Source organism: Myotis nattereri (assembly GCF_964212035.1).
Source record: "Myotis nattereri genome assembly, chromosome: 10".
Taxonomy (NCBI): domain Eukaryota; kingdom Metazoa; phylum Chordata; class Mammalia; order Chiroptera; family Vespertilionidae; genus Myotis; species Myotis nattereri.
The window spans coordinates 68384362-68398046 of NC_138085.1; the positions used below are offsets into that span (position 1 = coordinate 68384362).

At 38.6% G+C, this 13685-nt stretch overlaps 1 protein-coding gene across 2 annotated transcripts in view; it reads right to left on the minus strand.

Annotated features, from left to right (window-relative positions):
* LTBP1 (latent transforming growth factor beta binding protein 1) overlaps positions 1–13685 on the minus strand; it is a gene marked incomplete at its 5' end in the record, with an annotated part of 337472 nt that overhangs the window by 129500 nt on the left and 194287 nt on the right. For both annotated transcript variants that reach the window (XM_081101363.1, XM_081101362.1), the window contains one exon: positions 10541–10612. In XM_081101363.1, the coding sequence (XP_080957489.1) occupies positions 10541–10612 (72 nt within the window). The remainder of the gene's footprint in view (positions 1–10540; positions 10613–13685) is intronic.

Consider the following 13685-nt stretch of genomic DNA (forward strand, 5'->3'; position numbering starts at 1 on the left):
ACCGCCTCAGGCAGTGGTCGCCAGCCGGTGGTCCGTAGACCACTGGTGGTCCATGAGGTCTGGAAGGTTGGCGACCGCTGGCCTAGGGGACATGTTGGGTTGTCACAAGGACTGGGAAAACACAGGGGTAGACACTGAGAAGCAGAACTTTCTAAAAGTGTGGTTATGTCTCCCTTGACAAAGAATTGTTCTGCCAAAATGGCAATGTCCTCACTGAGAAACTCACACGGAGGTGATGGAAATAAGGGTCTGTACATGCAAAAGGCACCATTGTCTGAGGAAGATGATGGGGTGGGGGTGGGTGCTGGTTACATGTGAGGACTTGACGGGTTTCCTTCACTTGACTCAACTGTATGTTTTACATCTGGAAAGTCACTTGCTATCTCTGAGACTGTGTTTGGGCCATAGGACAGATGGGAGGCTCAGCTGAAAGCAAAAACAGAGACTGGGCCCCCCAAATCCCTGAGTCTGGGGTTGAGTAGTTAGGAAAATGCATAACAAGAGACTCATTAAATAACCTAATTTAACACAGCCTTCTGATTCCAGTACTAGGGAGTGAAATAACAATCTAGTGCGTCAACAACCCTCACCACCATCCTTTATATTTGTATGGCACACCCTGCTTCAAGGAACTTCATAGCGATTCTGAATGGTGAGCCACACAGTCATTATTTCTGCCTGCTAGAGATAATTTTGTTTAAGATCATATTTTTTTAAAATAATTAAGGGTGAGTGGGGAAATTTAATGGGAGAACTATCCCACTACAATCCAGTTTTGGTCTACCCAGGATGCTGAATTGTTAGCTCAAACAAGTCACTTAATTTGTCAATCTAGGGTTTCTCTTTTGTAACACAAAGGGGCTGAAGCAGATACTCCCCATGATTACTTCTCGCTTAAATACTCCAACTTCAAAATACTCTGCCAGTTGCCAAGGTGGAAAAAATGTGACATTTATGGATAATATATTATAAATAACATAAGTGCCCTTATGGGAAATAAACACCCTTTTATGTATCCTGTGTGTTTTAATAATTTACTGCCTTTTTAGTGACGCAAGTTCATACAGGAAATGAGACATGTCCAGTAATCAACAGGAATTAGGCCCAAGGTGAGAACAGTACATGAAGATCTTTGTGCTGTGTGAAATATGAAGCTTTCTGATGATGCCGCTGTGTGCATATTCAGAGTTCGCTGATGGACAGACATCCCATCAAGCAATTTAGAAATGTAACTTCTCCTTGGAAGCAGAAAATATCTCTGGAGGTAAATTCTTTCCCTAGCCAGACATATTTGCTTTGACTGCAACCAGAGCCTCCCTACTGACCAGTAATTATCCCATCATTATAAAATGAGAGATTCAATCATAAGAGGAAGTGAGCCATTGTCCGTTCCTTCTAATTCTTCTCTTTTCAGGGTAACATGATAAAAGAATGATCAGAACCCAGAGAACAGCTGTATTTATTTCTTGATACATGTGTACTACACATGGAAGATGCTAATGGCACACACACACATCTCTGTTGGTCTTGGATTTCCGACTCTAGTCTACAAATACTGCATTAATTTCTCCTTGAAACATTCACAGTAACATGAATTTATCATGGCTTCTCCCATTGATTTTGCAGCCCCCGGAGATGAAAGTCAAAGAGCTACTGGAAAATATAAGGTGCTAATGACTCACTTCACCACTGTCCTTCCTAAAGAAAAGTGAATAAAATGAACAGACATTTCCTTTTTGAATCCCATTCCAGTGATTTGAGCATGGTAAGAGGGCACACCAGAAAGTGATTCTACAATAAAGAGGAATGGGTCCCAAATTGATTTTTAAATGTTGAAATGTGATACACAGGTCCAGATCAGAATTATTTATATTCTAACTGAGAAGAACATGCCTATTTAAACTAGAAATGGCAGCAGGAGTTTCGAGAAGAGGCCTCGAACAGTAAGATAACCCCTTCAAACAAGGGAAACGTCTATTAATTCCCTCTTAGCCACTGACCATTGTAAAACATGATTCGACTTCACATTAAGTATCTCCCAGTTTCTGGGATTAAATCACTAAATACAGCAGAGCAGTGTCAGAATATCCATCCAGTAGGCTAAATAAAAAGAACTTTAAACATTTTTAAGTGTCTTGAAGAAATAAATGATCAAGCCTGGTTGACTTCAGTCTTAGTTTATACCCATTGATGTTCTACTATTATTTCCCAAATATATAGCAAGAACAATGGATTCTAAATTTCGTCTTCACACCTACATTACTCTCATTACCATAGTCCCTATTTTACATTCCATATTCCTGAGAAAGAAACAAACAATTGATTCCCCACTGATAATGGAACTGAAGGGAACTTTAGAGATAGCACTGTGAAGGGATTCAGAACAGGCCTCCCCAGGAATGTGCCACTTTGGCAGGTGAATTATTTTAAGATGAAGCCCTTTTATATTTAATATAAAATAACTGGGAAAGCCTACATAGAAATGTCTAGGGCAGGAGTGGGGAACCTTTTTTCTGCCAAGGGCCATTTGGATATTTATAACATCATTCACAGGTCACACAAAATTATCAACTTAAAAATTATGTTGCCATGAAAAAAGCTCCTAGATTTATTGAGTTTTGAGTCCTGCCTGCGGTTGCCTTGGCAGGGCCAGACCAAATGATACAGCGGGCCAGACGTTCCCCACCCCAGGTCTAGGGCCTTGGAGAAGGAAAAGATACTATTTAAAAGCCCCTTTGCTGTTTTCCAATTTGTAAAGAGAATGAAATCAGGAAGGAGGGGAGGGACATGGTCAGTGGGTGCTGTACTGAGAGTGGGAAGGGAAATGGTACATCCTCTTCTAAAGGAAATTGGCACAGGATGAAGTGAAGCTTGGAAAACAGCATAGTCATAGGGTCCCATAGAGGTACTGAGCATAGTCATAAGGTCACATAAAGGTTCATGGCCACGCCCTGACAGCATTCCATATAATAGGGAAAAATACAAACCAGTCTGAAATCCAATCTTACGGGAATGGGTAAATACATTAGCCATTAACTGGGATCCCACGCCAGCATTACAATAATTTTGAACATCAAAAAGTATAACATATAAAGTAAAAAATAGTTTGCACAGCTGCCCAGGAAATTTCAAGTGTATACGAGTAGCCTTGTGCACGAATCTGTGCGCCAGTAGCTCTCCGCCCGCTGCCCCACCCTCCTGTAGCTCCCCCGTGCCCCCCTCACAGGTTGCTGCCCTGCCCCCTCCTGTAGCTTTCCACCGCCTGCTTGTAGCTCCCTGTCCCACCCTCCTGCTGATCCGTGATCTGGTCATTACACGGGTGGTTGTTATGTAATGACCATTTGCATATTACATCTTTATTATATAGGATGGAGATATATATATAATAATATATATGATTGGCATGAAATCTAGCAAAATGTATCAATTTTTGTAGGAGATGATGGTAATTTTCATGTTTCCCCTTTATATGTTTCTCTCATTTCTCAATTTTAAGCAACAGGTAAGAATTTTATAAATAGAAAAGACAGTGTGATTTTTAAAGGAATATGTTTTTTAAATAGCATCTGTGGCCCTAGCTGATTTGGCTCAGTGGATAGAGTGTCAGCCTGCCCTGCGGACTGAAAAGTCCCGGGTTTGATTCCGGTCAAGGGCACATGCCCAGGTTGCGGGCTCGATCCCCAGTAAGGGGTGTGCAGGAGGCAGCCAATCAATGATTCCCTCTCATCATTGACGTTTCAATCTCCCCCTCTCCCTTCCTCTCAGAAATCAATAAAAATATATTTTAAAAAAATAGCATCTGTGATTTTCTAACTAAATGGGAACTTTCCTCTGAAATTGTATAGTATTTAATTCAGTTCATAAAGGGCTTACAACATGCTACCTTGGTTTTCTAACTGTGTGAGAACAGCAATCTTCATAAGGTAAGAGTTCAATTACACTATACTGCTCAGAGAGTGTCCCTACTTACGGCATCATTAAAATGTCTGTAACACGAATGAGTAAGTGTATGAATGGCAGGTGGTCAATAAGTTTATGTTGATAGATTGCTTACGTATAACAGATAAAGAAACTACCTGTGGATAACAGATGGTATAATTTTAAGCTTTTTCCTGAAAAGCTTTTAGATATACTAAAAAAAAAAAAAAAAAAAAAAAGAGTTTACAATAGATACACATTAGCTTAACACCATATTCCAAATTTTTCAAATTTGAGGAAAAACATGACTCTTCAGACTGACGATGTACTGTCTACTGTGTAAAATCCAGATAAAAACATGTGGAGACACATCATGATAAAACTAGAGAAGATGAAAAATTAAGAGACCATCTCAAAAGAGAGAAAAGACAGATTATGTACAAAGAAAGTATAAAAGGTAGAAGAGTCAGATGACATTGGTATAACAATCAAAATCATTGTTGAAAAACTGTTAATCTAGAATTGTATACCTGACAAGTCCCATAAAATGAGCTCAAAATAAAGGAGTTTTCAGACATATAGTTTTCAGACATATAAAATTCACACTTTTCAGCGAGAAAATGTTAATAACACCTTTCGTACCGCATAGAAATCTCTAAGACATACGCCAGGGACCACACGTTTTTGGGCAAACTGCACGTTATTTAAATCATCATAACTACAGATCAAAATGCACTTTAGGTGTTGTTTTTCAATAATTACAACATTTTTATTTACAAAAACAATTAAACAATTAAAGTTCCTAGCACTTTTTTAACGCATGGTACTGCGTAAAACATTTTCTAAAAGCGCCAGGAACTTGAAGATGAAGACTATTCGAATGACAAAAATACAATGTAACTGCAATGCTTTATGGGTTTGTGCAATTATATAGTTTTTCGTAGATTGACCTGCACGGTTTCCACCAATGGATCACTTCATTCGATGTGGACAAGACAGTGTGTTGACATCTAAGGTCCATTAACAGATGGCGCGCGAAACACGAGAAAGCTCGTGAGCGGTACGAAAGGTGTTAAAGAATCCAATCTAAAAAATATACAGTTAGCAAATAAAAATACGGGACACCCAGTTAAATTTGAATTTCAGGTACACAACGAATGCATTTTAGTATAACTATGCCCCCAAATTATCTGAAATTCAAATTTAACTTGCTTTCCTGTATTTTATCTTGCAAACCTACCTCAAAAGAAAACAAGAACCCAGAAAGAAAACATGGGATGTAAAAGAAACCATGCTGAGTGCAAAAATTGATAAAATGTCAGTGAGTTCATATACCTAACCACTGTATGGAAAAAAAAAACACACCTTTCTATATTTATATTATACCTTCAAAAATAATTATGAAGTGATGACTCTTATCTAAGCCACAAATCCAAATATGTGAGTTGTCATAAATGGTCTTTGGACATTTCCACGTTAAAAGAAGTGCAACTGTTTTCCCAGCATGCATCACAAAGCCTGATCTATCTACTGTACATGGTACATGTAATCAATCATAGGAGCCTTGCCTTAAAGTTACAAAGCACTTCATCTTACCGTACCTGTCCGTGTTAACCCAGCACCGCCACAGGCCACATTCTCTTCTCCAGCCAAGTAGGAATTCTTGAGGGACTCGCTGCACTTTCTAGACCTCTCAAGACACTCAAAGACCAGTCTTCATGTGCCCACCCTACTGTAGTCACAACCAATTTTTCTGGGAATCATTAAGAAGTCTGAGATGCAAGCTAAAACCCAGGCAAGCCCTTCATAACCCAAATGTCCCATGAATAGTTTACTTATCTGGAATATTAATCAAGACCGGCGAGTCTCATTTCATGACACAGAGATATGCCCTTGAAAACAACGTGCATTATCTTTCCTACAGGCCAAATAAAATGCAATTTCAGATGCACTCTGAAGAGCTATCTGAAAGGAACCTTACAGGGGAAGTTGTGGTAATGAGTGTTATTGTGCCTACTGTATCTGTTTTGGAAATGTGTTATATTGAAGTGTAATAACCACTGTAATAAAGTGACGCCAAAAGAAAGTTATGCGGACAGCTCTCTCATATTTGCTTTAATGGGCTCCCCGGGAGCCAGCTAAAACCCAGCTAGTTGGGACAGTGAATAAAGCAAATTACATGCTGCTGATTCAAACTTATTTAATTCCACTAGATCCAAGGGCAGGAACGATGTCTTATTCATCATTCATTACATATCCTTGGTCTGCAGCTCAGGCGCCCCGTGCCAATTAATGTTGGTGTAGTAGTGAGTGTTTTTAAAAGTTCTCAAGATTATCTATGAAAATGGAATATACATACACTGGATTATAAAAGTGTAGACGCCATCTAGTTGTTTATTGGGGCATTGCCCACAGCACCTGGATACATGCAAAAATGTAGAAAATACTACTAAGCTGATTTTATACCTAAACACTCATGCATCACGTAAGTGATTTCAGTAAATCAAAAAAGAGATATTTGCTTTTAATAAAAGATTTTACTAAATAGATCAAGCCCCAAGTACTTTCAGAAATAAATTCTACTTTTAAAACTTAGATTTACACCTAATTTAATAACTCATCTCACACCAAAGTTACGGGTAAGGGAGAGTATTCAAAATTCGGGGGGAAAGTTAGCTTTTGAGTAAAGTAGTATGAGCATATAAGGTTGCTATTGTCATCATCACCGTGATATATTATTTCATTTAATTCTCGTTCAATATCAGACCTGTAGCAGTCATGGAATGACAAATGACGCTCTCGATCCACCAGTAAATAGAACTGCATTGTTTGTTATGAGAAACAAAGCAAATGATAACAACTCCAAAATGTTGAGGGCAGGTTTGAGAGCTCCATGTGTGTATATGTAATAAATCATTCCTCTGAAAAGATAATTGCAGTCCCGCTAGAGAGAAGAAAAAAAAAAACACACCACAAACCCCAACTTTGAGGGCAATTATTTGAAAGCTCCTCAAATTAACTCGGGCACAGTTGGTTCTTTGTCACTGAGTGCACATTAGTGCAAGTTGTATCATTGGAGGGAATAATGTCATTCTAGGTATTAATCACTTTAATTTTAAATGTGCTTGGTAAGCCGAGAAGACGTGAGACTGCAGGAACAATGTGGAATGCAGAAGTAATTAGATGCTGAATGGGCTCCTTTTGAAACCTGCAGGTAACAGAACCAAAAAGCTTCAAGGCTCTCAGAGAACGGAGGGTATGTATGTAACGTGAGAAAGTTCTGTTTCGTTTCACTGACCAATCACATCACAAAGGGAGTGAAATTAAGCCCTTCTCTCAGAAGCAATTTTAACAGATTATGCGGAATGAAATCATAATATTTTAGGAGTCAATCTTCTAGTGTAATTTAGCGGTGGCTTCTTGAGGTACCGTGAAATAGAGCTTTCTGTGATACTTAAGTCTAGAATCCGTGCCAAAAAGTATAACAGTGTTTTTGCAAATATCCTTCTGAAACAAACATAAGCCAGGATGTGGTGTTACTGACCATCAGTGCAAATGACCATTTGATATGCTCAGTGTGAACAAACTTTGCTAAGGGCCACTTCATACCAGCCACACCAGGAGAGGGGGGAAAACCCTCAAGCGAGTACTGTTTAAAAGATTCTCCATTCTAATTTGTGAAATGAGATAGCAAGTGGTTACCTGCAAATTTCCACTTCCATTTCGACAGTACTTTGATAACTACGAACTCTTAGAACCTTGAACCAGCCAGTAGAAGGAATATCAGATAATCATCCTTTGCTATTAAACAAAACCCTATCAATGTTAACTGCTTTGACTTCTATTAAGTTCAGCACACATAGCTTATCTTCTGTTCCAGTTAGTGAGTATTCACATCAGTAATACTTAACAGATATATATGTATACATGGCAAAGGGGGCCATACTGCACATAGAAACAAGTGGTTTGGAAGTTCAATCCTGGCTGGACCTCTTTTCATATGTGTAACCTTAGGAAAGTTATTCTCTCTATGCTTCAGTTTCTAATTGGGATTAATAATGTCTAAATCCTATCCCACCCCCCCCAAAAAACATTCCTATTCTTCGTCATTTAACACTCAGAAATGTTAGGAGCATCTGTCACTCTTGAGCCTTTCTAATAATTAGCCATGGAGGATTAGGAGGGTGAAGGATAAATAAGGACCCTCCTCAGTCTACAGTCCAATGGAGCAAGAAGACAGGCTTAATCACAGAGGAGACTTCAGGAAACCACATGCCTAGGGGCTAAAACTTGTGTGACAGACCAAGATGTCGCTTCTTTCTTCTCATGCACAGCCTCTACCCCACGAGACAGAGTAATGACGGCATCAGAGAACTGGGGTGTACCCACAGAATCATCTAATCTACTGCACAGGATAGAAATTCTCTAAAGCATCCTGGCCAATAGTTAAGTATCTGTTGGGTCACATCTATGTGCAGGAAGCTCAGTACTTCCAAAGGCATTTCAGTACAACGCCTGGGGAGTGCTATTCCATAGCAGAGGTTACTTGTAGTTCTAAATATGCCTCCTTGTAGCTCCATTCTATTGACTTTGGCTTTTGAAGCAACTCATGAAAGTCTTGTTTGTAAGATAGTTAATCAAACACTTAAAGGCACATTTACAAACATTTAAGGCATGTTTATAAATTAGCCATTATATTTGTCTTTGGTCTGCACTTTTCCACACTAAACACTCTCAGGTTTTGAGGCCCTTCACGAACTTGGTTGACCTTATTAGTCAAAAGATAATGAACACGAATACCCAAACCCCAAATTCAGTCTGACTGACAGAGTGCAAGGTCATTACTTCTAATGCCCTGCTCATTCTGCTTCTACTAATGAATCCTAAAACAGGGCTGGGCTTTTCATAGAGATTTTTTATCCAAATCTGTGAAATTATAACTTGATTTACACTATAGTATATACATTTAGCCATCTATTCATTTATTTAACCTACTCATTCTTCCTTCCAATTAATTCCATCTTTCATCCATTTAATACAATCTTTCAATATCTTAAATTCTGCTGACTCATACATAATGTTGATTAATCCACTATTCCTGTGTCACTGAGGTTCGCAGACATTCTTCAAAAAGTGCCTTGGACATCCTCTCCTTGATCAGTAATTCTAACTTTCCAAAAATTCCTTCATGCGACAAGGGCTTATAATATTTTAAGGCAAAATATTTTTAAAAACATGGTATGTGCATTTCAAAAAAAAATTATTTAAGTCAGTGAAAGCTCTACAAATCAGAAAAGCTACACAGATGCAGTATGGAATACTTTACTTGAGAAAATTCTCAGTTAATTATGATATTTCTTTGACATGAGCCATTTCTATAATTTATAACATTACCTTAATCTACTGTCTTATAAACACATGGTCAAGGATACAGAGCCCCAGACCACAAGTCGGAGACATATGCTACGTTTTTGACATGGATTTTGGTTCAATAAGTCTCCTGGAAGCTGTTTCTGTTTATTTCAATGTACGCACAGTCCAGTAACTAATAGCAACATTTTCATCCTGGACACGTAAGGGGATATTAGGAGCATTAACTGCACATCCCACAAAATAACAAACAGAATGTGTTATCCTGAATGGGCACTAAACTGGGTATTAGGACACCTGAGTTACAGCTCAGCTCTACATATTCAGCCACAGGAAAGCCGCTTAACCAGCCTGAATTTCAACGTCCTTCGTTTGCAAAGTGTTGACACTGGGCTAAATGACCTCTGAGGCTCTCCCTGCTTGTACAATTCTGCTGTGGGTTCAAAATAAAGTTAGCGAAAGCACTCAGGACCTGTCACATTTAGCTACCTAGTTTTCCCTACTACCTGGCTAATGTGTGTTCACTCTGCTATTTAACACCTGGACACTTCAAGGTGGCCAGCAACACTCTGAGAGCAAAAAGGGAACCCTGCTGCCCAATCATGTGTCAGCAAAGAAGTAGTACTGCTAGGTACATGCATGTGCTCATGTGTACACATGCATGTGCTCATGTGTACACACGCATGTGCCCATGCATGGATGGAAGGTGACTAGCATGGAGACCACTAAGCAATCCATAATGTAATCCAATCTCCTATGGATTTCATTGCAAATTAATAGAATGAAAGAAAGTTCCATAAAGTTTACATGGTAATGAAACTGTTCTAGCAACTGTACACTACACCCCTATATTTCCACATAGCTAAATGGAGTGAGCAAGAGGTGGGTCAATGTATAACCTTACCTGCTGGACTAATGAGCAAAATGTGGCCAAACAACTCAGGTTTCTAAAAAGCCAAAACTAGCCCTGACCAGTTTGGCTCAGTGGATAGACCGTTGGCCTGAGGACTGAAGGGTCCCAGGTTCGATTCCAGTCAAGGGCAGGTGCCTTGGTTGCGGGCACATCCCCAGTGGGGGGCGTGCAGGAGGCAGCTGATCAATGTTTCTCTCTCATCGATGTTTCTGACTCTCTATCCCTCTCCCTTCCTCTCTATAAAAAAATCAATAAAATATATTTTAAAAAATTAAAAAAATTAAAAAAAATAAAAGCCAAAACTACTGTGTCCATCCCAATAAGTTCGGTTAACCTTACCTTGACAAAAGGTGTTGTTAACCCTCTTATAGCCTTGTAGACATTCCATCATTTGGTTATATCCATGATAAGCTGTAAGAGAAGAAATAATTCTTTGTTATGTACTTAGTTTTAATTCTTACAATCCTAAACTATTATATGTGATAACCAGAGCCACTTAAGGCACTAGTGGTCTTACTCATTTCTAAGATACCAATTCAATGTATATAGTACTAATTTATTTCACATTATCCTTGTTTGTCAGTATACTTCATATTTTGCATTAGATATAGTCTCAATTATTTGTCTTAACATAATTTGCTGATTATGTTAAATGAGAGAATCATAAGACTTTTATATTTTATTCCAGTTATTCCTTATTTATATTACAAAGGATCGCTTCCTCCCCAATGACTGCTACAGTGCACTAATGTGCACTCAGTAACAATATTTCCTTATTGTGGGTTTGGGTGACTACAAGCTAGTCTGCCTGGGACACTCCTGAGTTATGCCTGATGTTCCAGCAAAGTTCATGAACAGCACTCCATTGCACTCTCAAAAGTGCCCCCGTTTACACAATGAATCATATGCTCGCCTTAATTGCAGGGCCGCGTATTCTACTTACGAGCTGATTCTTACTAATATGAAATCTGAAAAAAAACAGGAGGTGAGGAGAAGAAGCTGGGATCAGTTGTATGGATTTATCACTCGGAAAACTCATCAACGATATGAATGCTGCAGTCACCCATTTACCAAAACACTACTCGCTGAAACCTGACACTGTAAAGTGAAACCATAGTTGAAATAGCGTCATTTCTGGAACCACGGAGACCTAGGTTCTGCCCAGCAATAGATCTGCGACCTTGGGAAACAAAGCTTCTTGGGCTCCAAATGGCAACTCCGTGCAATGAGAATATCACCTCTATGGACCACGGCAGGGTTGTTGTGGAGTTTAGAGATAATGTATGCAAATGCCTGCAACAGTGCCTGATAAAGCACTCACTCAATGACACGTCACTGTTCTTTCCTGAAATAAAGTATTCTTTATTAAAAAGATAATGAACAATAGGAAATGGGCCATAATCAAAATAGGTTAGGCTACTAAAAAGGCCTGAAGAAGGAGTAAAAAAGGAAAGCTGAAGTAAAAAATAAATCTTCTTATGGAAAATAAAATTATTTTGCATTCTCAGCACTAATGGACAGGGTGAACATGTACTAGTGTTGTTCCTCTCCTCCTTCATTTTCTTTCATTGCCATATTTCCCCCCATCTTCAGATCCTTCAAATGCTAGAAAATGGATAGAGTGAGGAATCTGAGATTAGTGAGGTAAGAGAAGGGAGAGGTCCGCGTGGGGGGAGCTGCCCCGTTTACCTCCTTGACTGAACGTCTACTCCTCTCCCATACAGCAAAGCCTTGTGGAGCAGACTGCCTACAGAGATTGTGGGCGCTCTGTCTGTGAACTGTTCAAAGGCAAGAGAGAGGCAAAGGCAGGGGGCGGAGCAAAGGATCTCCTGAAGCCTTCCTAAGCTTAGGATTCAATGTTCATTTTCTTCTAAAATCTCTTAAGGGACAAGCGACTTGCTCATGCTACGTACATTTTTTTAATAGATTACAGACTATTTAAGGAAATCCCCTGCAAATTTAGAATTTAAAGTTTCACAGTAAAAACTGATCCGCAGTGAAAGGTATTTTTGTACGCGGCTAAACAGAAACTTCAAACATTAAATAAAAGCCATTTGAAAACTGAGGTTTCGACTATTTTGAGTGAAAAAAAAAAAGACAAGACATGGAACACAAAACCATGGGATATAAAGCCAAGGAAAGTCTGTTCTCTTCCAAAAGGGGTCTGATTTACAGAGTAGTACCAACCCAGGAAAGGAAAGTTTCTAAATGGCACAGGAAGAATGTGACCCCCAGAGTGTTTCTTGGGAGTGAGTCACTTAGGCACAAACGAAGTGAATGTCAAGATGCTAATGGTTTACTCCATTCATAGTCCACACTGCCCATCCCCAAGTGACTCAATCTCTTTAATTTTATACATTAAATGAGTCAACATCTGAATTCATTTCATCAGCCTTTAGTTAAAAGCGTTAGCAACTTTGTACGTACTTTCACATTCTATCTAACTTATTATCAACATTAAAATATAGAGCTATCAAAACCATATGAAGTAGATGAATTTACACCTAGATGGCACAATTCAAAAGGTCAGGAGTGGAAGTTAGGGATAAAAAAGCAAAAAACAAAAAACTATGATTCCCGTTACCCCTGATTGCAATTTTGGGGTGTGGAAAATAGAGAAGAGAGAAGAAACTAAGCAAAAGATAGGTCTTTCAGTGAAGAGGGATCATCACATTCAACCCACTTTCTGGAAATCCACATTGGCCATCATTTTTGAATAAGCCTAGAAAGTCCACTGGGGACATCCTTGCAGTACTCAATGTCCTTATTTATGTGACATTTTCCCTAAATGACAGTTATTAGAAACTTCAGTGGCTGTTTCCACAAATTGGTCCTCTAAAAGAAGACAGTAATATAAACAGAACAGCGATACTAAGTGAAATTAACTTTAGGAGATTTAGAAAACACACAAGTTTGAGAGATAAGGCAGTCTAAATGAGAGACAATTATTTAAAACAAGTTATTATGATCGGAGAATAGTTTATAAGACAGACATAAGGAGCCACAGTGATTTCAAGGTGGCAGATTCTAGACTTAACAGAGAGGTTTCGAAAGCATTTGAGAATATCAACCAAATCAAATAAAAATTACTCAATTGAAGCAAATGGGAAATTCCTTGAAGTGTAAAATATTTTTTTAAAAAAAACTTATAAAACTCTTCAGTTATACAAAGCAAAAAAAGATGACTGAGAAAAGTATCACTTCCTTCCTTGGCAAAAACGAGATGAGTAAGTGTAAAAACACTCCACTTAAAACAAGCTACCTTTGTTTTTCTCTAAAAAAGTATTAAAAATCAGTTTTCCGGAATTAATGCTACATACAGAAACTAAAAATAAAAACTATATTTGGGAAAAAGGTAACAGAAAGATATGATTCTGGACTTATTCCAATCAATAGGTTCCAAAGAACAGATTTTATAGAATAATCAAAGCATGTGGGTGTCAACAGTTATGTGACCAAGAACTGCGATAGTACAGAAGCATGA